Here is a 24,610-nt window from a genome sequence, read left to right as displayed (position 1 = left end):
GCCTGCTGTGGCCACCTTTGCATGAAAGAATAAAGAGCTTTTTGCAAAATGGGTGAGTTAAAAATATAGGAAGAGGGAGAGCTACAAGCAGAAGCATCAATCCAGGGCACCTTCTCACCTGCAATGACTCCACCTTCTCAAGAAAACGTCCAAATGTTTTCATTTCATTCTTTGAAATGAAGTGGTTGGGACTCCACTCTTTAGGGAGTCATCTGAGCTTTTAAGCCTCCTTGATTAAAAGTGTGAGTTATTCTAAAAGACTTAGAGAACTTTCAACGATGATACACATCAATGGGAATGTGTTCAATAAGATTTATTTCCTCTCAACACCTTGCTGGGTTGGGGTTACTTCAGGAATTAACAGAACTGTGTGTTTTGTTTTGTGTTGTGTTTGGAGACAGGGTAGACCGCAGTGGGAAGGGGACGTAATGGAGAATCACGAAATACCTTGAGCGGACCCTGAGACCTGCTTAGAGTTAGGGGAAAACTGGAGAGGTTCAAGGATAGAAGAACTCAGGGTTGTTCAGGTGTGACACGGGTTACGTGGGCATTTCTGGATTGGTCTGGGAAGGTAAACAACCATTATAATATTGTTACTCTGGAAAAATGCAACTTGAAATCCAAATAACTAACTTGCAAAGCAACTTTTGAAATATCACCCATTCCAACTGAATTCTTAAATGGGAGGCTTCTTATCTGGGAACTCAGGAAGAAAGGGAGATCCCCAGGCAGCATTGGGTGTGGCACTGGGAAAACAAAGATAGGTCAAAAGCTTACAGCATAGAATGAGTTACAGCTGGAAGAACATTTGTCCCTGGGGTCTGAGGCAGGCATGACCTGTTGAAAACCCCAGGCCAGCAGAGACACCTGTCCAGGGCTCCATAGAAAATATTTCCTGCATTTAAGGAGAGGAGGTTTAAGGCACTCGGGCTATGTTGAGTCTTCATTCTAGAATCTTGGGACAGCGTATTCCCTTTTAACTCCTGGGGAGTCCAGGGCCTTGGTCTGAGTTTAGCTTCCTCCTAGGAACCCGGGTGGAAAGGAGAGACAGGTAAGAACTCCGCAGAGTCAGGGAAGCCTGGGTTTGAGGAAGCAGAGGGAGGAGACCTGGATCTAGTTACAAAGGAGTTGTAAGACCTAGGGACAATTCTGCGTGCTGGGTGTGAAAGGGAAGGGGGCTCAGGAGGACCGAGTGAGGGCACCGAGGCGGGACGCACGCACCCGGCGAAGGTGCGGTGTGGGCGCCCACGGAGTGGGGGAGCTGGGACGAAAGGGGGACTGCGGTGGGCTGGAGAGAAGCGGGACGGGGAAGGCGCTCGGGAAGCTGTCCCCGCGGCGTCGTGCGCTCCGGGAACGGAGGCGGGGAGGTCTGGGCGGGCGGGCGGCGTGTGACCGCCAAGGCTGCGGCGGCTGGAACAGGTGAGCGGCCGCTGGGTTGTGGGTCCCCGCCCTTCACCGCCAGCGTGCCTCCTCCCACGGACTCTCCCCAGCGCTGAGCTGCTCCGCGGCTCCCCTTGGTTTGGGGTTTTGCAACTGGCTGCTGGCTTTTTTCCCCTCCCCTGTCTCGGTCTCTCCTTCTTCTTTTAGGTTGCTCCACCCCGCCCAGGATCAGGAGAGGGGGAACCAGCCCGACTGCGGCTGCCAACTCCCGCCGAGTGCGTCTGCGAACTCCCGGAGCGGAGTCCCGCGTGCCGCCACCTTCCCGCGGGGCGCACTCTCCTCGCTCCCCCGGGCCCCGCGTCCTCCCCCCGGCCACCCTTCCCCACTTTTCCCCCCTTTTCCAATCACATGGCATTTTAAGAATGCCGGAAAGATGGCGGTAGCGGCGGCGGCGGCGGCGGCGGCGGCTGGGCCGGCTGGCGGGGGAGGCGGCCGGGCGCAGCGGAGCGGGCTGCTGGAAGTTTTGGTGCGGGATCGCTGGCACAAAGTTCTGGTGAACTTGAGCGAGGACGCCCTGGTTCTGAGCAGCGAGGAGGGCGCTGCGGCGTACAACGGCATTGGGACCGCCACCAATGGCTCGTTCTGCAGGGGCGCCGGGGCTGGGCACCCGGGCGCGGGCGGCGCGCAGCCCCCGGACTCGCCCGCCGGGGTCCGCACCGCCTTCACCGACCTGCCGGAGCAGGTGCCCGAGTCCATCTCGAACCAGAAGCGCGGCGTGAAGGTGCTGAAGCAGGAGCTAGGCGGGTTGGGGATCAGCATCAAGGGGGGCAAGGAGAACAAGATGCCCATCCTCATCAGCAAGATCTTCAAGGGGCTGGCGGCGGACCAGACCCAAGCCCTGTACGTGGGCGACGCCATCCTGTCCGTGAACGGAGCCGACCTGCGGGACGCCACCCACGACGAGGCGGTGCAGGCGCTAAAGCGCGCGGGCAAGGAAGTGCTGCTGGAAGGTAAGGGGTTAACCGCGCGCGGGCAGCGCCGGGCGCGCACACACCTGCTCGGCTTCCCACCCGCACGCTCACACTCACACCACACTCGACCACGTGCCGACACACCCCAGGGGGCCGAATGTGTGTGTGTGGGTGGGGGAGAGGGCGGAGGAAGTGGCAGCATAGAGTTTTGTCAACTTTTACCCACCCTGGGGGCAATTTGTCTCCAGTTCGCAGGGTTGGCTTTAACCCAGGAGGGGTGTATGGAAAAGCGAGGCTAGCAGGGTTTCCCAGCCGGATTGCCTGCTTAGTATACGTTGTTTCATTTTTGTCTGCGAGTAATCCTGGTAGAGTGTAGGGATTGGGATATGGAATCGAGAATGAAGGGTGAACTTAGAATATTCCTACATCCAACGTTGCCAAGCAGGGCTACTGCGTAATTGCAACTCATAGTTTTCCGCTTTGGCAAAATTTCCCACTCTAAAGCCTGGGCAACCCAGCAGAAGAGGATTGACTCATAAAGGGGTGAGAGAGAGGTGGCAATATTGTGAATGCTAAAACTCCGACTATCCTTCTGGACGTTCCCCCTGCAAATGGGGGACTAGGGTTATGCCTGGAGAGTTGTGTCAGGGGCCGGGAAATATGTTGTAGTTTTGGGGAAAATTCACTGTCCCTGCCGGGCATCTGGCCGGTCAGTCTGGATTCCAGGTTCCTCTGGGTGGAGAGCTGGTGAAGTGGTTTTTCTGGCTGCGTTTTCTGGAGCCCTTTCTGAGTGGTGTGGAAACAACTTTGCATTTGTAAACAGTTTCCCCTGCGTGTGAGGAGCCTAGAAACTACTCTCTCTCTCTTGAGATCTGATGTCCCCAGTCCCCTCATTATTGAATGTGAATAGAATAGGAACCACCTATTTACAGTTTTGCACTGTTCATGGCTATGTTGAGTTATGTCGGGGAGAAGGGCATATGGTAGTAAACTGAGTTCTCCTGTTTGGCTACAGCTGCATTTCTCACTTGTTTCTCTTCTCTTTAGTGCTGTGTACATACCTCTGTCAGCACTAATAACGTGTAATTATTTTATCTATTTACTCAGCCTAGCCTAGCTATAGATTGCGGTATCTGGAGTCTTTTATTTAGCGGTGGATCTCTCTTGAGCTTAGTTGTTCCATGTCATACATGCCGAGTAAACGAATAAATGAACCTATAGCTATTGAAATAGACTATTTCATCTGAGACCATGTAATATGGTGATTGATTTAAGCCCTAAAGACGTAAGTCAATTTCCTGCTTACCTAGTCGTGGCACTGGTGTGTGAAACTGAGAAAGTTTAAAGCAAGGGTGCCAGCATCACTAGTGTGTGACAGCTGATGCAACTCCCTGGTATGTCGTGGCCCACCTCCTGGCCCACAATACAGAGAAGTTCTCCCCCACCAACCTTGTTTGTCTAGAGGATTTGCGATGTCTTCATAGTCAATTACCACCCTGGACCCGGAAAGTGGAAAGCTATTTGCTTTGGCTTGATGATTAACATAACAGGAAAAAACAGTTTTCTTGACTCCAGTGTGTGTTGGTTTGTGTGACAAGGGGCAGGTGGGATCTGGGGCAAGTGTTATTTGGACTATAAACTGTTGGGCACCTGCTCAGTTTGCAATACTTACTGTAAATACCGGGGTAGGGGTTGGGGGTGGGGCGGAAGGCGGGTCATTTTATTTTAGGTACTATCCTTTATTATGTCCCTACTTTTCTTCCTCTGCTTGCTTTCAATTTAACCAATAATTACTTGGCAAAGAGGTGAAAAATATCTCTCACCCAAAAAGAGGAAGAAATTTCTCTGCAATTGAAAATAAACTTAGAGAAAGAAAAAAAATCAAGCAATTATGTGACTTTCAGTTTCTTGAAACAGAAACTGAAAAGTGAGTTTGGTAAAAACCTCTAACATGACATTCTTAGAACACTTTGTCATTTGTCATAGGCAGGACCTCTGGAGAAACCCTGTGGGTCTCCTAGATATGAACATTTTTGGCTCAGTGTAGCAGCCTTATCCTCAGCCCAAGTTTTTCAAAATCAGCTGCTATTAAGGGAAGCGGAGGCCCTGCTCAGAACAGTGTCTCTTATTCTGAGCCAAAGTGTTCGTTCTCAATGCAATGGTAGTCATCAAATACCATCAAGTCAAATATCACAATCCTCTCTTTTGTAGCTTAGCCTAATACTGGGATTCCCAGTTGAAGGGGCTTATTAGGACCACTTCAAAGGCTTTTTAAAAAGACATACCTACTTCTTCATATTCTAACATGCAGTATGGATTCCAGAGTTTCTACATAGGAGAGGTTTTGAAGATGTAATCTGGTTGCATGACAGGGCAAAGGGAAATGTTTTGAAGGTACATTTGTATAGCAAGTACACCCTTTTTTCCGCCTAGATTTCTTTTTGTTTGTTTATTGGGGGAGTAAATAGAGATTAGTTTAGTACTCCAACCACCGCCCATACGCACCCCACTGCATGACATGCGCCCCCTGGTGGAGAGCTACTACCTCTACGAGTGGAACACCCTGTAAAGTGAAACCCTGGAAAAGTTTCAATGCCTGCATTCTAGGCATAGATTCCGCCACAGAATTAACATAACCTACCTGAGTCTCAGTGTCTTCATCCGCAAGATGGGAATAAGGAAACCTGCTGGACCTGCTTACTTTACAGGACTGCTGTATGGAAGAACACATTGAGAATGAAAGGCATGTATCAAATATCAGCTGCAAGTAGTTTTACAGTTCAAATGAAATGAACATGAAACTGTCCCTTCTCAAGGACAGTCCTATCTTTTTCCTTTACTGGAGTTTATATTTCTCATTTTTATAACACTTTTTTTTTTTTGTACTATGGTGTAATGCTGGGAGACCATTCCTGTGGGACCACAGGAGTTAAACAGAACTGGAGAAAGAGAATCATATCAATAGCTAACATTTCTTGAGCACTTAATATGTGCCAGGCTTTACCTGTTACACTTATAGTAACTGAGACCAGTACTATTGTTATTGTTTATTTTACTGATGAGGAAATTAAAGCTTACAGGCATTAAGTTTTTTGCATAAAGTAACATAGTGGCCAGCGCGGTAGCTCATGCCCGTAATCCCAGGACTTTGGGAAGCTGAGGTGGGCAGATCACAAGGTCATGAGTTCAAGACCAGCCTGGCCAATATAGTGGAATCCTGTCTCTACTAAAAATACAAAAATTAGCTGGGCATGGTGCCCCATACCTTTAATCCCAGCTACTGGGGAGGCTGAGGCAGGAGAATCTCTTGGATCCAGAAGGCGGGGGTTGCAGTGAACTGAGATCATGCCATTGCACTCCAACCTGGGCAACAGAGCAAGACTCCATCTCAAAAAAATAAAAAATAAAAAATATAAATATAAATAACATAACATAGCCAGGAGCATTCCAAATCTATCTGACATAAAAGCTTATATTTTTAACCTCTAGGCAATACTGATGCTCTGAGCTTCCACTTGGAACTGTGTACTTGAACCGGTTGGAGTTATTGGGTTCAAAGCATTCTTCCGCCCCACTCCTGAAGTGCTGGGGACAAATCAGCAGGAAACAGCAATTGTGTGGGCCACTCAAAAGGGAGGGACGGGAAGGAGGAGTGAGTCTTAAAAACCTAATGCACCAAGTGTCTACTGTCAAAACGAAGCTGCTGTAACATGACCCAGCCCTACCATGGTTAAACACATGGCCAGCAAGGAGACTAAATGTAATCCAAACGTGAATAAACTCTGCCAGTTAAGCCAGTGTTTAGCCAATATTCATTAAAGTTAAGATCAGAAATCTTCACACCACAAGCTCATTTCTCATTTTAAGGGGTATGGGCAGGGGCTGCACATCCAGCCATGCAGGTATTGTACCTGTAATTCCAGCAACAGCATTCACATAGACCATAGTGTCAGTGGCACCCTCTGGAGCTGGGCACAGTGCACCTGCACAAATGTCCTTGGCAGCTCCAGGTCAGGAGGGACAGAGGAGTTTTTTGCTCTTAGATTGATAGTAAAATAGTATTTTGAAATAGGTCAACTTTTTGTAACTGAAGCTACAAGGAAATTAATTTATCCATAACTTTGTTGAGATCAAGAAGTTCAGAATCTTCTGGAAGACTCATGTTGGAGTATGGAGGTGGGGGTGGACTGAATAATCCCTTGATCCCAAAGGTCTCCTGTGGAACTGGACTGGAAAAAATGGAAACTCAAAAGAAGAAAGTCAAGGACAGTTGTTGACATTACCCCTGTCCATTAGAGCTTCCCCTTCAGCAATGCTCCCCTGGAATGTTTGCCTGAGATGGTCTGGAACCTCACTGTCACAGTCACTTTCTCCAACGGTGGAAGTGGGAGTGATCAAGGAGGAAGATGGGAGCAAGGGAGGGGCAGTGATTTTCTGGAGTAAAATATCAGGATTGGAAGAAAATTTGAATTTTAAGGAATCTTACTTTATTTAGGATGTACAGATTCTTGAAGAATACCCAATACCCTGAGATTCGCGTCTTGAAACCTAGGTTTTTATCTTCTACTAGTTTCACTTTTACAAGAAATTTCATCTTTTTAGGACTTAGTTTTCTTTACTGGGAAGCATAAGGAGCTGGGTTAAGCCATCTCTAAACCTTATTCTGTCTTAAATCCTATAAACTCAGACCCGGTGCACATCACTAATAACAAAATTTTAACACCCCTCTTATTATTGTAAAGTGAATTTCACAAATAACATAGCCTAACTCTAATTTAAGTTTCAACATCCATAGAATGCCCTACTAGTAATATAAAGGAGAAATAAAATAAATTGTTAAAACAAAAACCATATTTCAATAGATAAATGCATGGACACAACTACACCAGAGGTCATAATGAAAGAGTTAGATGCTCGCACCTTTATGTTAAATCACTACCAATGCACAGCTGCACATGAAGATGAGTAGGGCTGTGTGGTATCACTTAGGAGCTAGACAAGCCTTTCACTGTGAAGGACTGCCCCAGCTGTTCCAGGATGTCCAGCTTCCCTAGCTTCCTTCACTAAATGCCAGCAGTGTGACACCCCTTCTCTACTTCATCGCTAAAAAGCCTTTGTAAGTTTCTGAACTGCCACTGGGAGGGAGGTGTGGACCCCCCACCTTCTTGAGAACTGGTGTCCTGTAAGAATGCTAATTCTGCCTCATCACTTTGTAGTGCCTAACCTTTTGCAAACTCTTTTTCGAATGTAATAATAGCGAACACATGCAAAACACTGTACCACATGCTGTTTTAAGCACTTTACACGGATCAGCTCCCTGGATCTCAATGCTATTAGTATCCCTCTTTTACACACAAGAAAACTGAGGCAGAGAGTTTAAGTCACTTGCCAAAAACACACCGTGAATAAGTGCGGAGTCTTATGTTCAAGCACAGGTCTTATAGCTTTTAATCCTCATAAATGGGCCTAGGAGATAAATAGATAAGGGACGCTTATCCCCAATTTGTTGATCAGGAAAGGGAAGCTCCAAAGGTTGGAATGATTTGTCATCATTGGTCTTCTGTTTTCTTATCTGGTGTACTGGTTTTCTATTGCTGCTATAACAAATTATTAGAAACCCTAGTAAATGGAAACAACACACATTTATTACAGTTTTTAAAGTCAGAAGGCTGACACAGGTCTCACTGAACTAACGTCATTAGCAAATCTTTATTCCTTTCTGGATGTCTAAGGGAGAACCCCCCCTTTTTAAAAATCTTTTCCAGAAGATCCTAGAGACCACCCACATGCCTTGGCTATTGGTCCCATTCAATTTCTAAAGCCTGCAATAGCACCCTAAATCCTTCTCATATCAAATCACTCCAGCCTCTTTTCTGCTTCCCTTTCATTTTTAAGGACTCTTGTGATTACTTTGGTCACTAACAAACACACCAGGATAATTCTCTATTTTAATGTTATCTCATTAGCAACCTTAATTCTATCTTCAACCCTAATTCCCCTTTGCCACATAAGTTAACATATTCACAGGATCTGGAGAAGACTAGGATGTGAGTGTCTTTGGAAGTGGGGGTGGGCATTCTTCTGCCGACTAAATCTAGTTTGCTGAAGTTGTAATGGTAAGAAATGTCCAGGGTAGTCATTAGATGATGAACCGCACCTTTATAAACAATCACTTCTTCTCTCATTGCAAGAGAGTTTCTCATTGATTTACATATTTGCTCTTTTATCAAGTAATTTATTGAGTGTCCTCTAAGTACTATGAACTATACACTACTAGGATATTGCCCTCAAGAAGCAACATTCTACTGACAGATGCAGAGAAGCACCATGCAGATACCTATAAGAGGGAGGAAAAATGGCTACATTACGGGTATTAGGAGATGCTGTGGTAGCCCGTGGGAAGGGTATCTGGTCTGTTCTTGGACAGGGCAGTATAGAAGGCAAATGCCTTCAGGCAGCCCAAGAAAGAGCTTGGGCCTCATCTGTAGCTCAGTGTGGCTAACGGGGCAGAATGTGACCTTCAGACTTTGCTGAGGGGGAAGAGTAGGGGGAAAAAAAGTAAGGAATTGAGGACCATGCCTTGGGGGGCTTATTACAGGATTGGATTTCAGATTGAGGGTAAAGTGTTTTAAGCAGGGAAATGTCATGCTCAGTTTTGCATTTAAGGCAGATTTCCCTCTAGAGTAACATGAGGTTGGTAAGGCCCTAGTGAAATGGAAGTGCCAGAGAGTAGGAAGACACCTACTAGGTGACTAGTCACTAGGTGACTTCCTACTCTCTGGCACTTCCATTTTACTGAGCCTTTCCAAACAGAAGCTGGAAATCAGGTGATCTAACACCTCATCAGGCCCATCCTGCTGTACACTACACAAACTGAAGACACTGTGAGGTGGACAAAAGGAAGTTAAAGAGGTATAAGGCGTGGCTTCTGGTTTCAGGGAGCTTCAAGTAATTGAGGAGGTAGGGCATTTGAGGCTGACTATAAAGTACTTGAGCCGGTGATGAGCGATACATGTTAGCCTTTAGCACAGTGCCTGGCACATATTAGGCTGTTAAAATGTGTTAGAAAGGAAAAAATGCTAAAGGATGGATGAATGGATGGGTGGAAAGAAAGAAGAAGGAATAAAGGGAGGGAGAAAGGGAAGGAGAGAAGGAAGGAAAGGAAAGGGGAAGGGAGAAAGAAAAGGAGGGAAGGGAGAGAAAGAATTGGAAGATTAGTTGCTCGTTTTATGACTCCCATCATCCACCACTTGTACTACTGGACTATGGTAGTAAACATTAGACGTGGTGTAATGAAAGCTATACCTTGCTCTGTAGAGGAGTAAAAGAGTGACTTTATAGACCTAGGAAACATTTAATGTAAGCCAATTTTGAAAGATGGTTGACGAAAGAGGAGCCAGACATGATTACAAAAGGTATAGGTAATGTAATTATCCTTTTAATGTTATACAGTATTTATAACCACCTTTCTTTTGAACCCCTATGGCTCAGGGACCCGCCAGTCTGAATATGTAAGAACACTTTCTACCTGAGGAGATGAAAACTGTCTGCTTAGATATTTTAATTGCTTCTTTTTTAAGCATAGGTAGCAATGTGAGAATTCAGACCATTTTCCTTCCTTGAAGCTCATCAGAACAGCCCTTCAATTCCTTATTTCTGCTGTGGTTGGGTAACGCTCTTCATGTTCAGTGGTGCATTTTAGCAGTCACCCCATGGAGTGTGTATTAAAAATAACTCACTCCGCATGGCTCCATATTTGTGAAAAGCTTCTAGCTGAACCTACCAGTGGTCTGGTGAAGGAAAATTATTCTGTGGTAGCTACTGGCCTACTAGGCGTTCCATTTCAAATGATGCACTTCAAAGCTGTTAATGTTTTCTAAAAGCCACAAGTTCCCCTGCATTTATATCAAGTGTTTTATATACCAAACCTCATTGCCCACTTCACTGGCCTTGACCTTTAATGATGCTTGCCTTTAGCTCTGGCCTGCAGAGTTAAGACTTAAGACAAAAATATGTCATACCCACCACAAAATCAATGCCCAAACAGACTCGTGCAAGGGAGCACCACTCTCAAACAGGGATAGACAAGACGGAAAAGCTTATGATTAGTAGTGATTATGATGGAAATTAAAGTGACGACCCATACTTTTTAGCTCAATACGTTTTTAAAAACGACTACTTCTACCTGTGGTTTGAAGCATCATTCTTTGCATGTTGGTGAGTGTGGAAAGATATATCTAAACTGACTGGTTGGTGAGTATCACTGCATTTGATATATCCTGTTTATTTGCATTGCTGTTCAAACTGCCATTGTTTCTTCCTGTCACAGTTTTTATTAATTAATTAATTAATTAATTAATTTTTCTCTTCTCAAAGCAGGTTAGTGCAGTGGTTTAGAGGATGGGTGTTAAATTTACTCTGCCTGGGCTTAAATTCCTATTCCATTATTTCTAACTGTGTGCAAATTACTTAACTACAACTCTCAATTTCTTAATCAGTAAAGTAACTTTCTTCTTCGTAGGCTTGTTCTGAGGAGTAAGGGGATTATGTATGTAAAACAGTTAACTCGTTGCCCAGAATTTAGCAAGTCCTAAATTATATAATCTGTCACATCTCATGCTTAGCTAAGTATTATTTTCCAATAGAGTTCAATTGTATAAGTTATAGGGTTTAGTCATATGTTATATAAAGTCGTTTGGGGGTGCAAGGAACAATTTGGGATTTGCCATATAGGGAATGAAACAGTGTAACGAATGACCAAGGCGAGGTTGTTTGCTTTGTGGGGTAAGAGTTATGATTCCACACCGGTGTTTTTTGTTGATGATTTTTAAGCAGTATCAGATGTTTTCCATCAACCAGACCACAGTGTAGGCTGCTGTGGGTTTTGGTGGGCAAATATGAAATCTGTATTAAAATGCTGGTTGTGCAGAAACACGCAGGAAACTATTTTGTAAAGGGAACGCCAACACATAAGGATTTAACCTACACAGCAAAATTCAAACTTCTTTGAAAGTTTGCATTTTCGATTACTTCAGTCTTCCAATAATTATGGAAATGTGGAAATATTATTAACCAAAAAAACCAAAATGTTTCTTTTATTAAGACTGTTAATTTATAAAACTTCTTTCTATAAATTTACATAAGTGTAATAACATAATTGTTATTAAACCAACTTTAGTTTTTTGTTCTCTATTTAGTTCTGTGCTTCATGAAATCCCAGAGGCCATCCAGTGGAAGATAGATCATTGTTTATGTACCTTTAAGAAAGAAAAAACTGTCTTCAGTGGGGAATCTAATAAGATAGCTGATTAAAATTGGGACACCAAAGGGTTCTCTCTCCAATGCGGGGAAATGTGAGAAATAGGCCCATCACTCAGACAGGCAACTTGCAACACAGAAACTTGTAGGTCTCAAATTTGGTCCCGGTAGAAGGAAGGACAAACATCTTCCCTGAGATTTTGATTTTACAATGTCATTGTGAATTTTTTAAACAATGTTCGGATAGTGCATTTAATGTAAAGTGGTCTCAGGTGGGGAGGCCCCTGAACAAATGATAGGAGCAGCTGTGAATACTCTCTGGAAGAACTCGAGTTCCATCCAAGTCTCCAGGGATTTTAAGACATCAGCAATTTTCAAGGACATTCTCAAAATCAGAGATGATAAAATATGAAAAAATTGGACAGTCTGAATTGACTAAATACGGTGCATAATAGTCATACAATATTGTGACAATTATGAATTTTGACAATATTTGTAAGGTGAGATCTTGTTAATAGATTGAAGCAAAATTTTCATTCCATTAATTTCATTAAGGAATGAAATTAAACTCCTTTCCTTCTAAAATAGAACAGTCTGGAGGACAGACAGGTGTAGAGTAATACATTACATATATATGTTACAAATAGATTTAAAAAACAATAATAAATTATGAAGGAATGAATGTTGCCACAGAACTTACAGAATGACCAGAGAAGTCATTATGGATATCTGAAATTGAATGGAATGTTTCACAGAAGAGGTGAGTGATTTACATAGTAGAGTTACATTAGCAAAGTGAAACTTAAAATATAGGCAATTATTTGGTTCTTTGAGGCCTTGCATTTCAAATACTTTCATCTGAAATATTCTTTCATCTGCAATGAAAATCAAGGTTAATGATTTTTTCTTGCTTGCTTGTAATATTCCTATATTTTCCTCTGTTCTCTACTTCATTTTTAGAATTTTTCTAAATCAAAATAACATATGATTATAGCATTTCTTTGCATACCTTGCTCCACACCCTCTTCTGCCGAGAATATTAGACTATATATATCCCAGAATACAAAACTTAGAATATTAAAATGTATATTCAAATATTAAAACACATAGTCTAATATTTTAATCTATATTCATATTAGAATATATTTTAATATTCTAAGTAATATGCTTATACTGCTTTTTCTTGATATATCAATTCTAGGCATTATTAACTAAATCAGTCTATGTTTACAAAATTATGACCATGACAGTATCATTCCATTTTTTAGCCAAGTAGTATCTATGATTAAATTTCTTGGAGTTATTAACCACTTCTTATTTTTCTGTGTGCTTAGTTTTTTTGTACTTATCCAATTTTTTTCTTTCGAATACAACAATAGATTTATTAAGTTTCCAGCAGTAATTTTACTTTTTTAAAGTTCATGCATATCAAATAATCCACAATTTTTTAAATAAAAAAATTAAAATTCTGTATAATTTTTTTTTTTTCCTGGAGCCCTGCTACTCTGGACTGGTCCCATCTAGGTCTGATGCATGACCATCCTCCTTGAGCTGTCCTTGGCTTTCTCCTGTGTCTATTTTCCTGGATCCATTGTTACTTTTTCTCTGAATTCCCTAGTTTCGCTGGAGCACATTTTTCAGTGACTTCCTGAGAAAGATTTTGGTAGGTAAGTATCTGAAAATGTCTTTAATCTCTCACTGGATGGATAATTTGAGTATGATATCCTAAATTAGCTGTTGCTTTCCTTCAGCACTTTCCAGAGTTGCTGACGAGGAGTTGTATGGCATTTTCATTCTCTTTTAATAACCTTTTTTTAAATCACTAATTGTCTAAGTTGTGTAAAGTTGGCATGGGGCTCTTATTAATCAATTTGCTAAGCATGTGATAGACACTAATAAGCTAAAGCCATGACTCTTACACTATGTGTGGAGGTTCCCCTGGGTACATAGGGTGTCCCAATGAACTTGCCAGGATGCCAGGGACTGTTTTACAATTTCAAGGAAGATGTAGCAAGATCTTTTGGACACCAGACAACCATAAGTTGAGTTTCAGCATAAGATTGCTACATTCCTTCAATGATGTGATATCTTTTAACTCAGTTTTCTGCAGTACTGTGATTTTTCAAAAAGTCATGAAAATTAGCATGGAACAGGAAATGAGAGTGGTAATATCTATTATAGTATAATTTCAAGGTTTGAAAAGTTGCATAATGCCCAGTAGGTGTCAAGTTTTTGGTACCTAAATACTTACTGTTGTTTGGGCCTAAGTACTTAATAAATAGACTCGTTAGGTATTTCTTTGGGCCCCAAGCGTGTCATGAAAAAATCACTAAGACATTAAGGGCACCGTTTACCAAAAAAGTTGGGATCTCTGAACTGAAGACTCTTACACTATCTGCATGTAGAAATCCTATTAACTGAATGTTGGACTCTCCATATTGACCCACTAATAAACTGCTTTTTGTTGCTATCTTATCGTTTCTCCAATTTTCCTTCATTTCTCTTCATGCTGGAGAATTATTAGATTTTTATCTATAACTCTTGTATTGATTTTTCATTCCATCTATCATATATCTAAGTTCCCAAACCATTTTCTTGTTCTTTGATTGTTCCTTTTTTATATAGCATCCTCTTGTTGTTTTGTAGACACATTATCTTTGCTTGTCTGTCTGAGCATATTAATAATAGTTTTTTGAAGACTTTTTTGCACCAGTATTGACTCAGATGTCTCCAAGTTCCTTTTTCTCTGCTTCGTTTTTGAGTGTGCTATGCATATCTGATAATTTCATCTATTTTGAGATTTGTTCCATCTTTGTGTACCCCAAGAGACAGAATCTGAAATGAGGATCTAAGTGCAAGAAGTTATTTGGGATGTAATTCTAGGAAACACTGGTAGTAAAGTGCAGACATGAGACAGTGAAGGGAATGAACCAATAAAGGCCCTACTGTTAGTTGCTCAGTCCCTCTAGAGCTCAGCATGTCCCAACTGAAAGTGAATGAGAAAGCCGGTAAAGTGGATCTTTACCCTCTTTGCATTAGGGGTTGCTTCTGGGACATTAACTCCCTGGCCAGCATCTCCATGAGGGCTGTGTGTACTCCCAACAAAAAGATGCCCTCAGGGAGAGAACTGAAGGTATTTTCTGTCAGCAAGCTTCGGCCTGTGGAGTTGAATGCAGAGGAGACATAACATGCTAACGTTAGGCTTCATCATAATCACATTCCTTATTCTAAAAGAGTTCAGAGGAAATCATGGTGGAAGGTGTATTGCACGCAGCCCTAGACACATTTTCATCTCAAATCTTTTATAAAAAGCTGATTCAGACATGACCAAGATTGAATACATTATCCTTAGGAAGACTTGCAAGACAATATTTTGGGCCACCTATACCAGATTTTTAAAAACTTCTTGGAATGCATGGCTAGCAGAGTGTTTGTGAAATCCAGCCGATTGCCGATTGCACAGTTCCTGTGAGTACATTATGTACAAGTTAGATTCATTGAACTAAACAGGAGTACTGTGTACATCAAGGTTTCTCAACTTCGGAGACAGTGACATTTTGGATCAGATAGGTCTTTATTGTGGAGGCTGTCCTTTGTATTATAGGATGTTTAGCAGCATCTCTAGCCTCTACTCACTAGGTGCAAGTAGCATTATCTTTTTCTAGTTGTATTAAACAAAAGTGTCTTCAGACATTGACAAGTGTTTTCTGGAGGGCAGAAAGTCCCCATTTGAGAGGCACTGGTGTACAGCCTACAGCTCTGGTTCTCAAACTTCGCCACATATTATGGACACTTGGGAAGCTTTCAAAACCCTCATGATTGGATCCTTCCCCAAGAGGTCCTGATTTTAATAGTTTGGGGCCTTAGAAGGTTTAAAATTTCCCCCAGGTGATTCTAATCTACAATCAAGGCTGGTCATTAACTGTAGGGCAGCGAAACTTACTGAGTGTAAGATAATCAGATATGGTGGGGCCTGTGTTAACCTGGGCATCTTGTTGCCATATAGAAGAGATTTTCACTTCTTATGGATTTATTTCTCTTTATTTGTGCTTTGTAGCAAACATAAGACATTTTTAGCACACCTCTCTTTTAATAGTACTATTCTGGTATGACAAGAAAACTATTGAGCCACAGAGTGATGACAAAAGCTAGGTGTGGAATAAAGGTGTACAGACCAGCTTTGTGACCTTGTGCAATCACTGCATCTGCCTGGCCTCAGTTTTCTCATTGATAACATAAGAATAGCAATGATGCTTTCCTTATAGTGCTGAGGTGACAATTAAGAGTTAATACAGAACTTAGTACAGTATCTGGCGCACAGAGGTCAGCATGTGTTGACTCATTACGAACTGTTTGTCTTCCTCCACTTGAATGTATGCTCCTAAGAGATCAGGTCTTACCCATCTTAAAACTTCAGTGAACTGAGCAAAATTAACCCATTGGCAATTGTCTTTTTGTCATTAGCCATGGCCTTCACATAGAAGGATTAGGACAAAAAAAAAAAAAAAAAAGAAAGAAAAGAAAAACGAGTTGCTTTGGTCAATATTTACTGGCTGTAAAATAATGTGCATTAGTTTGGGTCAACAACTACTCGAAAATGTTGCCAGGCCATGGGCTTTTGTTATATCAACCCCTGATTGAATATCAACCCCTGAATAACAAAGCCAAAAAACTATCCCGGTCCTTACTTCTAAAGTAGAAAAATAAACGTCAGAAATGGATTTACTGCTTTTCAAATATTATAAACACTTTACAATTTTTATACAGGTACGCTTTATTTAAAATCTTAACGTGTCACAGGATCAGTATTTCTCATTTTGTTAGAAAATGTATTCTCTGCAAATTTATCTTTGCCTCAGATATGAAATGACAGGAGACCATGTTTTTGTATGGTGTGTTTATCAATCTGTATTCATCAGGGAAAAAAATAAATATAAGTTTCTACAGCTATTCCAAATGCTGAATTAAATCGTATATCCCTTAAAAATGGCCGTAGGCCTGGGAGAGCTATCTGAAAGAAACTTTTTAAAGAAGGAATCTTAGAAAATAGTTTGTAAAATTCCATTCTCAGCTACTGTATTTTGAAAAAATGTATACCTCTTTATAGATTAGTATTTGTGTGCATATAATGTAAGACATGCACACAAAATATACTTTGGGAAGGTTGAAACTTTTTCTTTTAAAGCTGTACAGAAAGAGCATACATATAAAACATACATAACACTATATGACAGCTTTGCCACATGAATGTTCAAATACTAAATGCCATACACATAGACTGAGGGAAGAATCATGAGACTTAGGAACGGGAAGGAATGCTCTCTTGCAGAGCCAGGGCCAAAAGTGGATGCAAAATAATTCATTCCTGTCTGCCCCTGCCTATTTTCATGCTGTGTGAAAACAGCATGATTTCCCTGCAAAGCAGCTTTCATATAAGTCTCCTCATCAGCCCTTTCCCACCAGGTCAGAATAGTTAGACTCTCAGGAGCACGTCCCAGGCACTGGGAACCTCCCTCTTCAAATGGACTTTCTTTCAGTTTTAAACTCCAGACCTGTGTTGTTGATTTCTAGCTCTCCTCTCCAGGCTTTCTACTTTTGCATTTTTTAATCCCTATTTTTTGGATTAACTGTATCACCCCAAAATTCATAGGTTGAAGTCCTAACCGCCAGTACCGCACACGTGATCTTATTTGGAGATAGGGTCTTTATAGAAGTAATCAAGTGTATTAGTCCATTCTCGCACTGCTATAAACAAATACCTGAAACTGGTATTTCTTTAAAAAGAAAAGAGGTTTAATTGGCTCCTGATTCTGCAGGCTGTAAGGAATCCTGGCTGTGGAGGCCTTGGGAAACTCACAATTATGGCAGAAGGAGGAGGGGAAGCAGGCATGTCCTACCGTGGTGGCAGGAGAGAGAGAGAGCTCAGGGGGAGGTGCTACACACTTTGAAACAACCTCTTGAAAACTCACTCACTATCGTAAGAACAGCAAGGGGGAAATCTACCCCCAAGATCTAATCACTTCCCACCAGGACCCTAGTCTAACCTCGGGGATTACAAATTGACATGAGATTTGGGCGGTGACACAGATTCAAACTATATCATCAAGTTAAAGTGAGGTCATTAGCGGGGGTGGTAATCCAGTAAGACTGGGGCTTTATAAAAAGGGGGAAATTTGGAAACATTCATGCACACAGGGAGGGGCCATATGAACATGAAGGCAGGGATGGGGACGATGCATCTACAAGCCGAGGAACACCAAGGATTGCCAGCAAACACCAGAAACTAGGAGCAGGGCACGGAAGAGAGTCTCCCTCACAGTCTTCAGAAGGAACCAACCTTGCTGACACCTGGATCTTGGACTTTTAACCTTCAGAACTGTGAGACAATGACCTCCTGTTGTCTCAGCCATCCAGTTGGTGATACTTCATTATAGCAGGCCTAGGAAACTAACATCCACGGTAGGAGGATTTAGAATAAATTTCATTAGAAGTTAATAGGGAGTGTATGAAATGACTAAATAGTAACTAAATTCTAGCATTCTAGATATTTTTTCTCTTTGTCAAATATCTAATGACACCACCTGTCTTTACTAAGTGTTCAGATAAATTCTTGATCACCTCTAGGTGTGTGGTCAGGACAGAGAATGCTGGGCAATGGCGAAGGTTGTTCAGATTTATTTGTATTTATTAAATAGGTGGGACCAGGTCCCCTGGTACATACAGCACCACTAAATTTTGCTTTCATGCATGCCAGCCTTGCTATGAGTACAGTTACCAGAGAGTAACTTCTTCACTTTCTAAAAGAGTCAAAATCTGATACCTATGCAACTGAACTAATTAACAGGTTTCCTAAAATCTTTACACGTATCATTGCTGAATAAAAAAGTTATTTGATACAAATAAATGTTAAATGTATAAGTATTTCACAAATATTGCATGGGACATACTTATGATGAAAAATATTTGTCATTCATCTGAAAGTTAAATTCAACTGCATTTTTCTTTGCTAAATCGGGCAACCTTATTTACGTGACTTTCAAAATTATAGCCTTTCAACCAGTCTGAGACTCTGGTTTGCAGCAAACCAGGAGTCACTAGAGATAGACTAACCAGCAAGTAGAGGGTTTTAAAATGGTTTGTAAAGATAATGGTACACCAAGAAGCTCTTCAGAAGGTACGGTCATGGTCCTTCTCAGAAGACTGAAGAACATCTGATGGAAGGTGTGGTTCCTTCTCTGAAGCCCTGTCTCCTCTCACCAATTTTAGAGGAACCAGAGCTTGGAGCAGCCACTAAGAAATGGGGAAAAGGGGTAAGGAATAAGATGGCAGTAAATCTTCAATCAGTACTGACTGAATTACTAACAAAAACTAATATTACCAGCGTAACCTAAAGCACTTACCAAGTGAAAATCAAAGAATTGGTCTCTTGATGCTGTTGTAAAACTAATCAACAAGATTATCATTAATAACAGCCCCTCTTTATATATTTACCTTGTACATCATAGTACATATTTTTATATACTTGAGTGTGTGTGTGTGTATATATATAATAGTACATATACTACTTATATATTGAATAGTTTTCTCTAAGCAACGCAGACTTTACAGAAGTCCCTCTAGTTAGTCATTTGAAAGAACTGAAGGAAGGGGCTTACCTTCTGAGTTTTGTATGTGAAGGTCTGAGAAATTTAACGCTGTCATAAATTAACTTGAGCTGATGGGAGCTGGGAATACTGGTGCGGGAAGTTTAGAGAGGGAAATATACTTTAAAAAAATTTCAGTATTCTAGCTGAGCGTGGTGGTTCACGCCTGTAATCCCAGCACTTTGGAAGGCCGAGGCGGGCGGATTACAAGGTCAGGAGATCGAGACCATCTTGGCTAACACGGTGAAACCCTGTCTCTACTAAAAATACAGAAAAACAAAAATAGCCAGGCATGGCCGCATGTACCTGTAGACCCAGCTTCTCAGGAGGCTGAGGCAGGAGAATGGCGTGAACCTGGGAGGTGGAGCTTGCAGTGAGATGAGATCGTGCCACTCCACTCCAGCCTGGGCGACAGAGTAAGACTCCATCTCAAAGAAAAAAAAAAAAATTCAGTATTCCATTCCAAGTTACTGGGTTGCGTCATCCTTCAGAATATTGTATGGTCTAAAGAACTTCTCAAAGTCTCTCCAGTTTCTCACTGACTGGTAGTGAAGCTTACCTTCTTAATACTGAATTTGCCATCTCTGCCCATTCCTTCAGTTTGTTTATGAAGGGGAAGGGAGCCATATGGAAAGAAAGCCCCATTTTCTGATCTCACCCTATTATTGTCATAACTAAACCAATTGCAGGATTTTTTTTCCTTCTACAGTATAAAAAATTTTTATCACGCTTGACCTATGTTAAAAAATAAGCGGAGGCATATTTTATCATTGAGAAAGACACTGTGAGCTAGTCACACTTATAAAAGTTCTTTCATATGCTTCGAATAACAAATATATGAATATTTCAAAAACTCTTAAAAATTTTGGGGTGTTTTGGCAGCAATATTAAAATTCAGATTAATTCTTGAATTGTTAATGTGCTCTAGAATCTTGTATTAAATAAATAGGATTTTTAAAATCACCTTAGGAAAACCTGTATTTGACTAGTTAGAACAATGTAGAGTTTTAAGTTTAATAGGCTGATCGGCAGTTACACAACTCCTTAGACCCCAACCACCCAAATCTTCATAATTCCGGTTCTCAGAAACCCAGGACACTGGATGGAAGAAAAAAATATTTTTAGCGAGCTGCTTCCTTGAGTGAAACACTTAATAGATTGTATCCTGATAGATCACATTTGGGAACAGCGTTTCTTCGCGGGCAACCTGTGTCCTCTTTCTTAGATCTCAACTTGCTTTATCTCTTTAGCAGCTTGATTAGAAGTGGTTACTGCAACTGCCGTGGAAAAATCCACCAGGAGGTTATCGTATTTAATGTTTCAGAAAACTTGCTTTCGAAGGCGATAACAGTATTTCTTAATCACTGTGCCTTTGGGCAAAGCACAGATGTGTTGCATACCGTTAAATCACTCTCTTCTTAGGACGCAATGTTGTTCTTTGAAAGTATTTGCTTCTCCTTCCACCTCTCTTTCCCCTGCCCTCTCATTATGCCAGATAAGGCACGTTTCACAGACTTACTCTCCACACCCAGCAAGGTATTCCTTCAGAAATCCTGAATGGTTTTTTTTTTTTTTTTTTTTTAGCTCATTCCATCCCAGTTGCATCTCCAAGCTCATGATACATGTTTCTTATTCATTTTAGGTGTTCACAGATTGAGCACCTCTTAGTATGGAGCCCTAGAGTAGATTCCAAAGGTAGAAATGTATTAACAAAGCACCAACACACAGACCTATAGAGAGGCCACCTTCTTTTCTCTTCTTTCGATAGAGTTTGCCTTGAATTAGAGTCAGGGAGAATCATAATATAATAGACACTTCAATCTTAGTAACAAAAAAGGTTGGAATTATATTTCAGTGAATGTTGATTCCATTAAAAGTATAAGTCTTGAAAGGGAAATAATGGAGAAGCAGAGGACTTCTTATGTGAATCAGCTAGTGTACAACATTCTGTACAACCAGCTACCTTTTTATAAAATAAAATCCCAAACCTTTGAAATACCATCAAAACTTGCTACAATTTTAGCTTCAACCCAATTTTCCAATTTCCTAGGTTAATGCTATACTTTAGCTAAATTATTCTACTTACCATCTAAAAACACTGTAAGATATGGGATTTGCCACAGTACTTGGCTAGCAGCAAGCAATTAGTTTATATTTGGAGAAGAATGAATGAATGAATGAATGACTATGAATGTATTTCTTCTGCCATTGCCATTAAAAAAGATTTAAAAGCTTTAGGGGTACAAGTAGATTTTTGTTATATGGATGAATTTTACAGTGGTGAAGTCTGGGATTTTAGTGCAGCCATCACACAACTAGTGTACATTGTACCCAATAGATAGGTTTGCATCACTTACCGCCACCCACCCTCCCCTTTTTTGAGTCTCCAATATCCATTATACCTCTCTGTATGCATTTATGTACCCATAGCTTAGCCTCCACTTATGAGAACATATTTAGTTTTCAATTCCTGAGTTACTTCACTTAGAATAATGGCCTCTAGTTTCATCCAAGTTGCTGCAAATGACATTATTTTGTTCTTTTTTATGGTTGAGTAGTATTCCATGGTGTGCGTGTGTGTGCTTGTGTGCTTCTTTAGTACTCATATATATATGAGTGGTACCCACTCCTTGGTTGACGAGCATTCAGTCATTTCTATATCTTTGCAATTGTGAATCACGCTGTGATAAACATACCCATGCAGGTGTCATTTTAATATAGTTAATGTTTTCCTTTGGGTAAATACTCAGTAGTGGGGTTGCTGGATCCAATGGTAGATCTACTTTGAGAAATCTCCATACTGTTTTCCATAGAGGTGTACTAATTTACATTCCCACCAGCAGTGTATAAATGTTCCATTTTCAGAACATCCACACCACCATCTATTGTGTGGGTTTTAAAAAAAAATTAATTATGTTTATTCTGATTGGGGTAAGGTAGTATCTCACTGTAATTTTAATTTGCATTTCCCTGATGATGTTGAGCATTTTTTCATGTTTGTTGGAATTTGTATATCTTCTTTTAAGAAATTCATGGCTTCAAGTATTCATGATATTTGCCCAACTTTCAATGGGATTATTTGGATTTTTTCTTGATGATTTGTTTGAGTTCCTTGTAGATTCTGGATATTAGTCTTTTGTCAGTAGTATAATTTGAAGTCAAGTAATATGTTGCCTCCAGATTTTTTTTTTTTTTTTGCTTAGGATTGCCTTGGCTATTTGGGCTCTTTTTAAGTTCCATAGGAATTTGAGGATGATTTTTTCTAATTCTTTAATAAATGATGTTGGCATTTTGATAGAAATTGAATTGAATCTATAGATTGCTTTGGGCCGTATGTCCATTTTCATGATACCAATTCTTCCTATCCATGAGCATGAGATGTATTTCCATTTGTTTGTATCATCTCTGATTTCTTTCTGCAGTGTTTTGCAGTTGTCCTGGTAGACATCTTTTGCTTCCTTGGTTAAGTAAATTCCTAAGTATTTTATTTTATTTTTTGCTATTGTAAAAGGGATTGTGTTCTTGATTTTATTCTCATCTTGGTTGTTGTTGGTGTACAGCAGTGCTGCTGATTTGTATACACTGATTTGGTAACCTGAGACTTTACTGAATTAGTTTATCAGATCTAGGAATCTCTTGGAAGAGTTATTAGGGATTTCTGTTTATAAGATTATATCATTGACAAACAGAAAATCTGAATTCCTCTTTTCCAATTTGGATGCCCTTTATTTCTTTCTCTTTCCTGATTGTTCTGTCTAGGATTTCCAGTACTATGTTGAATAGGAGTGGTGAAAGAGGTTATCCTTGTCTTGTTCCAGTTCTTAGGAGCAATACTTTCAATTTTTTCCCATTCAGTATGATGTTGGCTATGGGTTTGTCATATATGGATTTTATTATTTTGAGGTATATTCCTTGTAGGTCTAGTTTTTTGATGGTTTGTATCATAAAAGGATGCTGGATTTTATTGAATGCTTTTTCTGTGTCTATTGAGATGTTCATAAGGCTTTTGTTTTTAATTGTTTTTGTGATAAATCCCATTTATTGACTTGCATATGTTGAAACATGCCTCCATCCCTGGGATAAAACCCACCTGATTATGGTGAATTACTTTTTTGATGTGCTGTTGGATTTGGTTTGCTAGAATTTTGTACAGGATTTTTGTATCTGTATTCATCAAACACATTGGTCTGCAGCTTTCTCTTTTTTTGTTATATTCTTTCCTGGCTTTGGTATCAGGGTGATACTGGCTTTGCAGAATGAGTTAGGAAGGATTCTCTCCTTCTCAATCTTTGGAATAGTTTCAGTATAATTGGTACCAATTCTCCTTTGAATGTCTAGTAGAATTTGGCTGAGAATCTGTCTGGCCTTGGGCTATTTTTTGTTGGCAGCTTTTTTAAAATTACTGATTCAATCTCATTGCTTTTTATTGATCTGTTCAGGATGTCTATTTCTTCCTGATTCAAGCAAGGGGTAGGGGTTATATGTTTTCAGGAATGTATCCAATTTCTCTAGATTTTTTTGTTTGTGTGCATAGAGTTGTTCATAGTAGTCTCAAATGATATTCTGTATTTCTGTAGTGTCAGTTGTGATGTCTCCATTTTCCCTCCTAATTGAGCTTATTTGAATTTCTTCTCTGCTTGGTTAATCTAGCAAGTGGCTTTTCAATTTCATTAATCTTTTCAAAGAACCAGCTTTTTGTTTCATTGACTTTTTTTTTCTTTTGGTTTCAATTTCATTAGATTCTGCTCTGATCCTTTTTATTTCTTTTTACATGTTAGCTTTGGGTTTGGTTTGTTCTTTTTTTTCTAGTTCCTTGAGGGATGACATTAGATTATCAATTTTTCATCCTTCAAACTCTCTGATAGAGGCATTTTGTGCTATAAGCTTTCTTCTTAGCACAGCTTTTGCTATATCCCAGAGGTTTTGATAATTTGTGTCACTGTGATCATTCATTTCAGAAAATTCTTAAATTTTCATCTTTATTTTTTTGTTAACACAAAAATAATTCTGGAGCAGATTTGTTTAATCACTATGTATTTGCATGGTTTGAAGGTTACTTTTGGAATTGATTTCTAATTTTATTCTGCTGTGCTCTGAGAAGATACTTGATACTGTTTCGATAATTTAAAATTTATTGAGACTTGTTTTGTGGCCTGTCATATAGTCTATCTTGGTGAATGTTTTGTGTGCTGATGAAAAGAATGTGTATTCTGAAGTTCTTGGGTAGAATGTTCTATAAGGGTCTTTTAGATCCATTTGAGCTAGAGTACAGTTTAAGTCCAGTGTTTCTTTGTTGATTTTCTGCCTCAGTGATCTGTCTAGTGCTGTCAGTGGAGTGTTGAAGTCCCCCACTATTAT

The 24,610-nt window shown here is 40.4% G+C and overlaps 1 protein-coding gene across 1 annotated transcript in view; it reads left to right on the top strand.

Moving 5' to 3' along the window:
* Positions 1 to 274: 274 nt before the first annotated feature.
* The window catches only part of SNTB1 (syntrophin beta 1), a 284,016-nt gene continuing 259,680 nt past the window's right edge, over positions 275 to 24,610 (top strand). Inside the window, exon 1 of the mRNA XM_021942884.2 lies at positions 275 to 2,390. Within this exon, the coding sequence (XP_021798576.1) occupies positions 1,814 to 2,390 (577 nt within the window). The 5' untranslated portion in view covers positions 275 to 1,813. The remainder of the gene's footprint in view (positions 2,391 to 24,610) is intronic.

Source organism: Papio anubis, chromosome 8 (genome assembly GCF_008728515.1).
Source record: "Papio anubis isolate 15944 chromosome 8, Panubis1.0, whole genome shotgun sequence".
Taxonomy (NCBI): Eukaryota; Metazoa; Chordata; class Mammalia; order Primates; family Cercopithecidae; genus Papio; species Papio anubis.
Note: the sequence above shows the minus strand (reverse complement) of the source record. Positions and strands in the feature narration are given on the sequence as shown.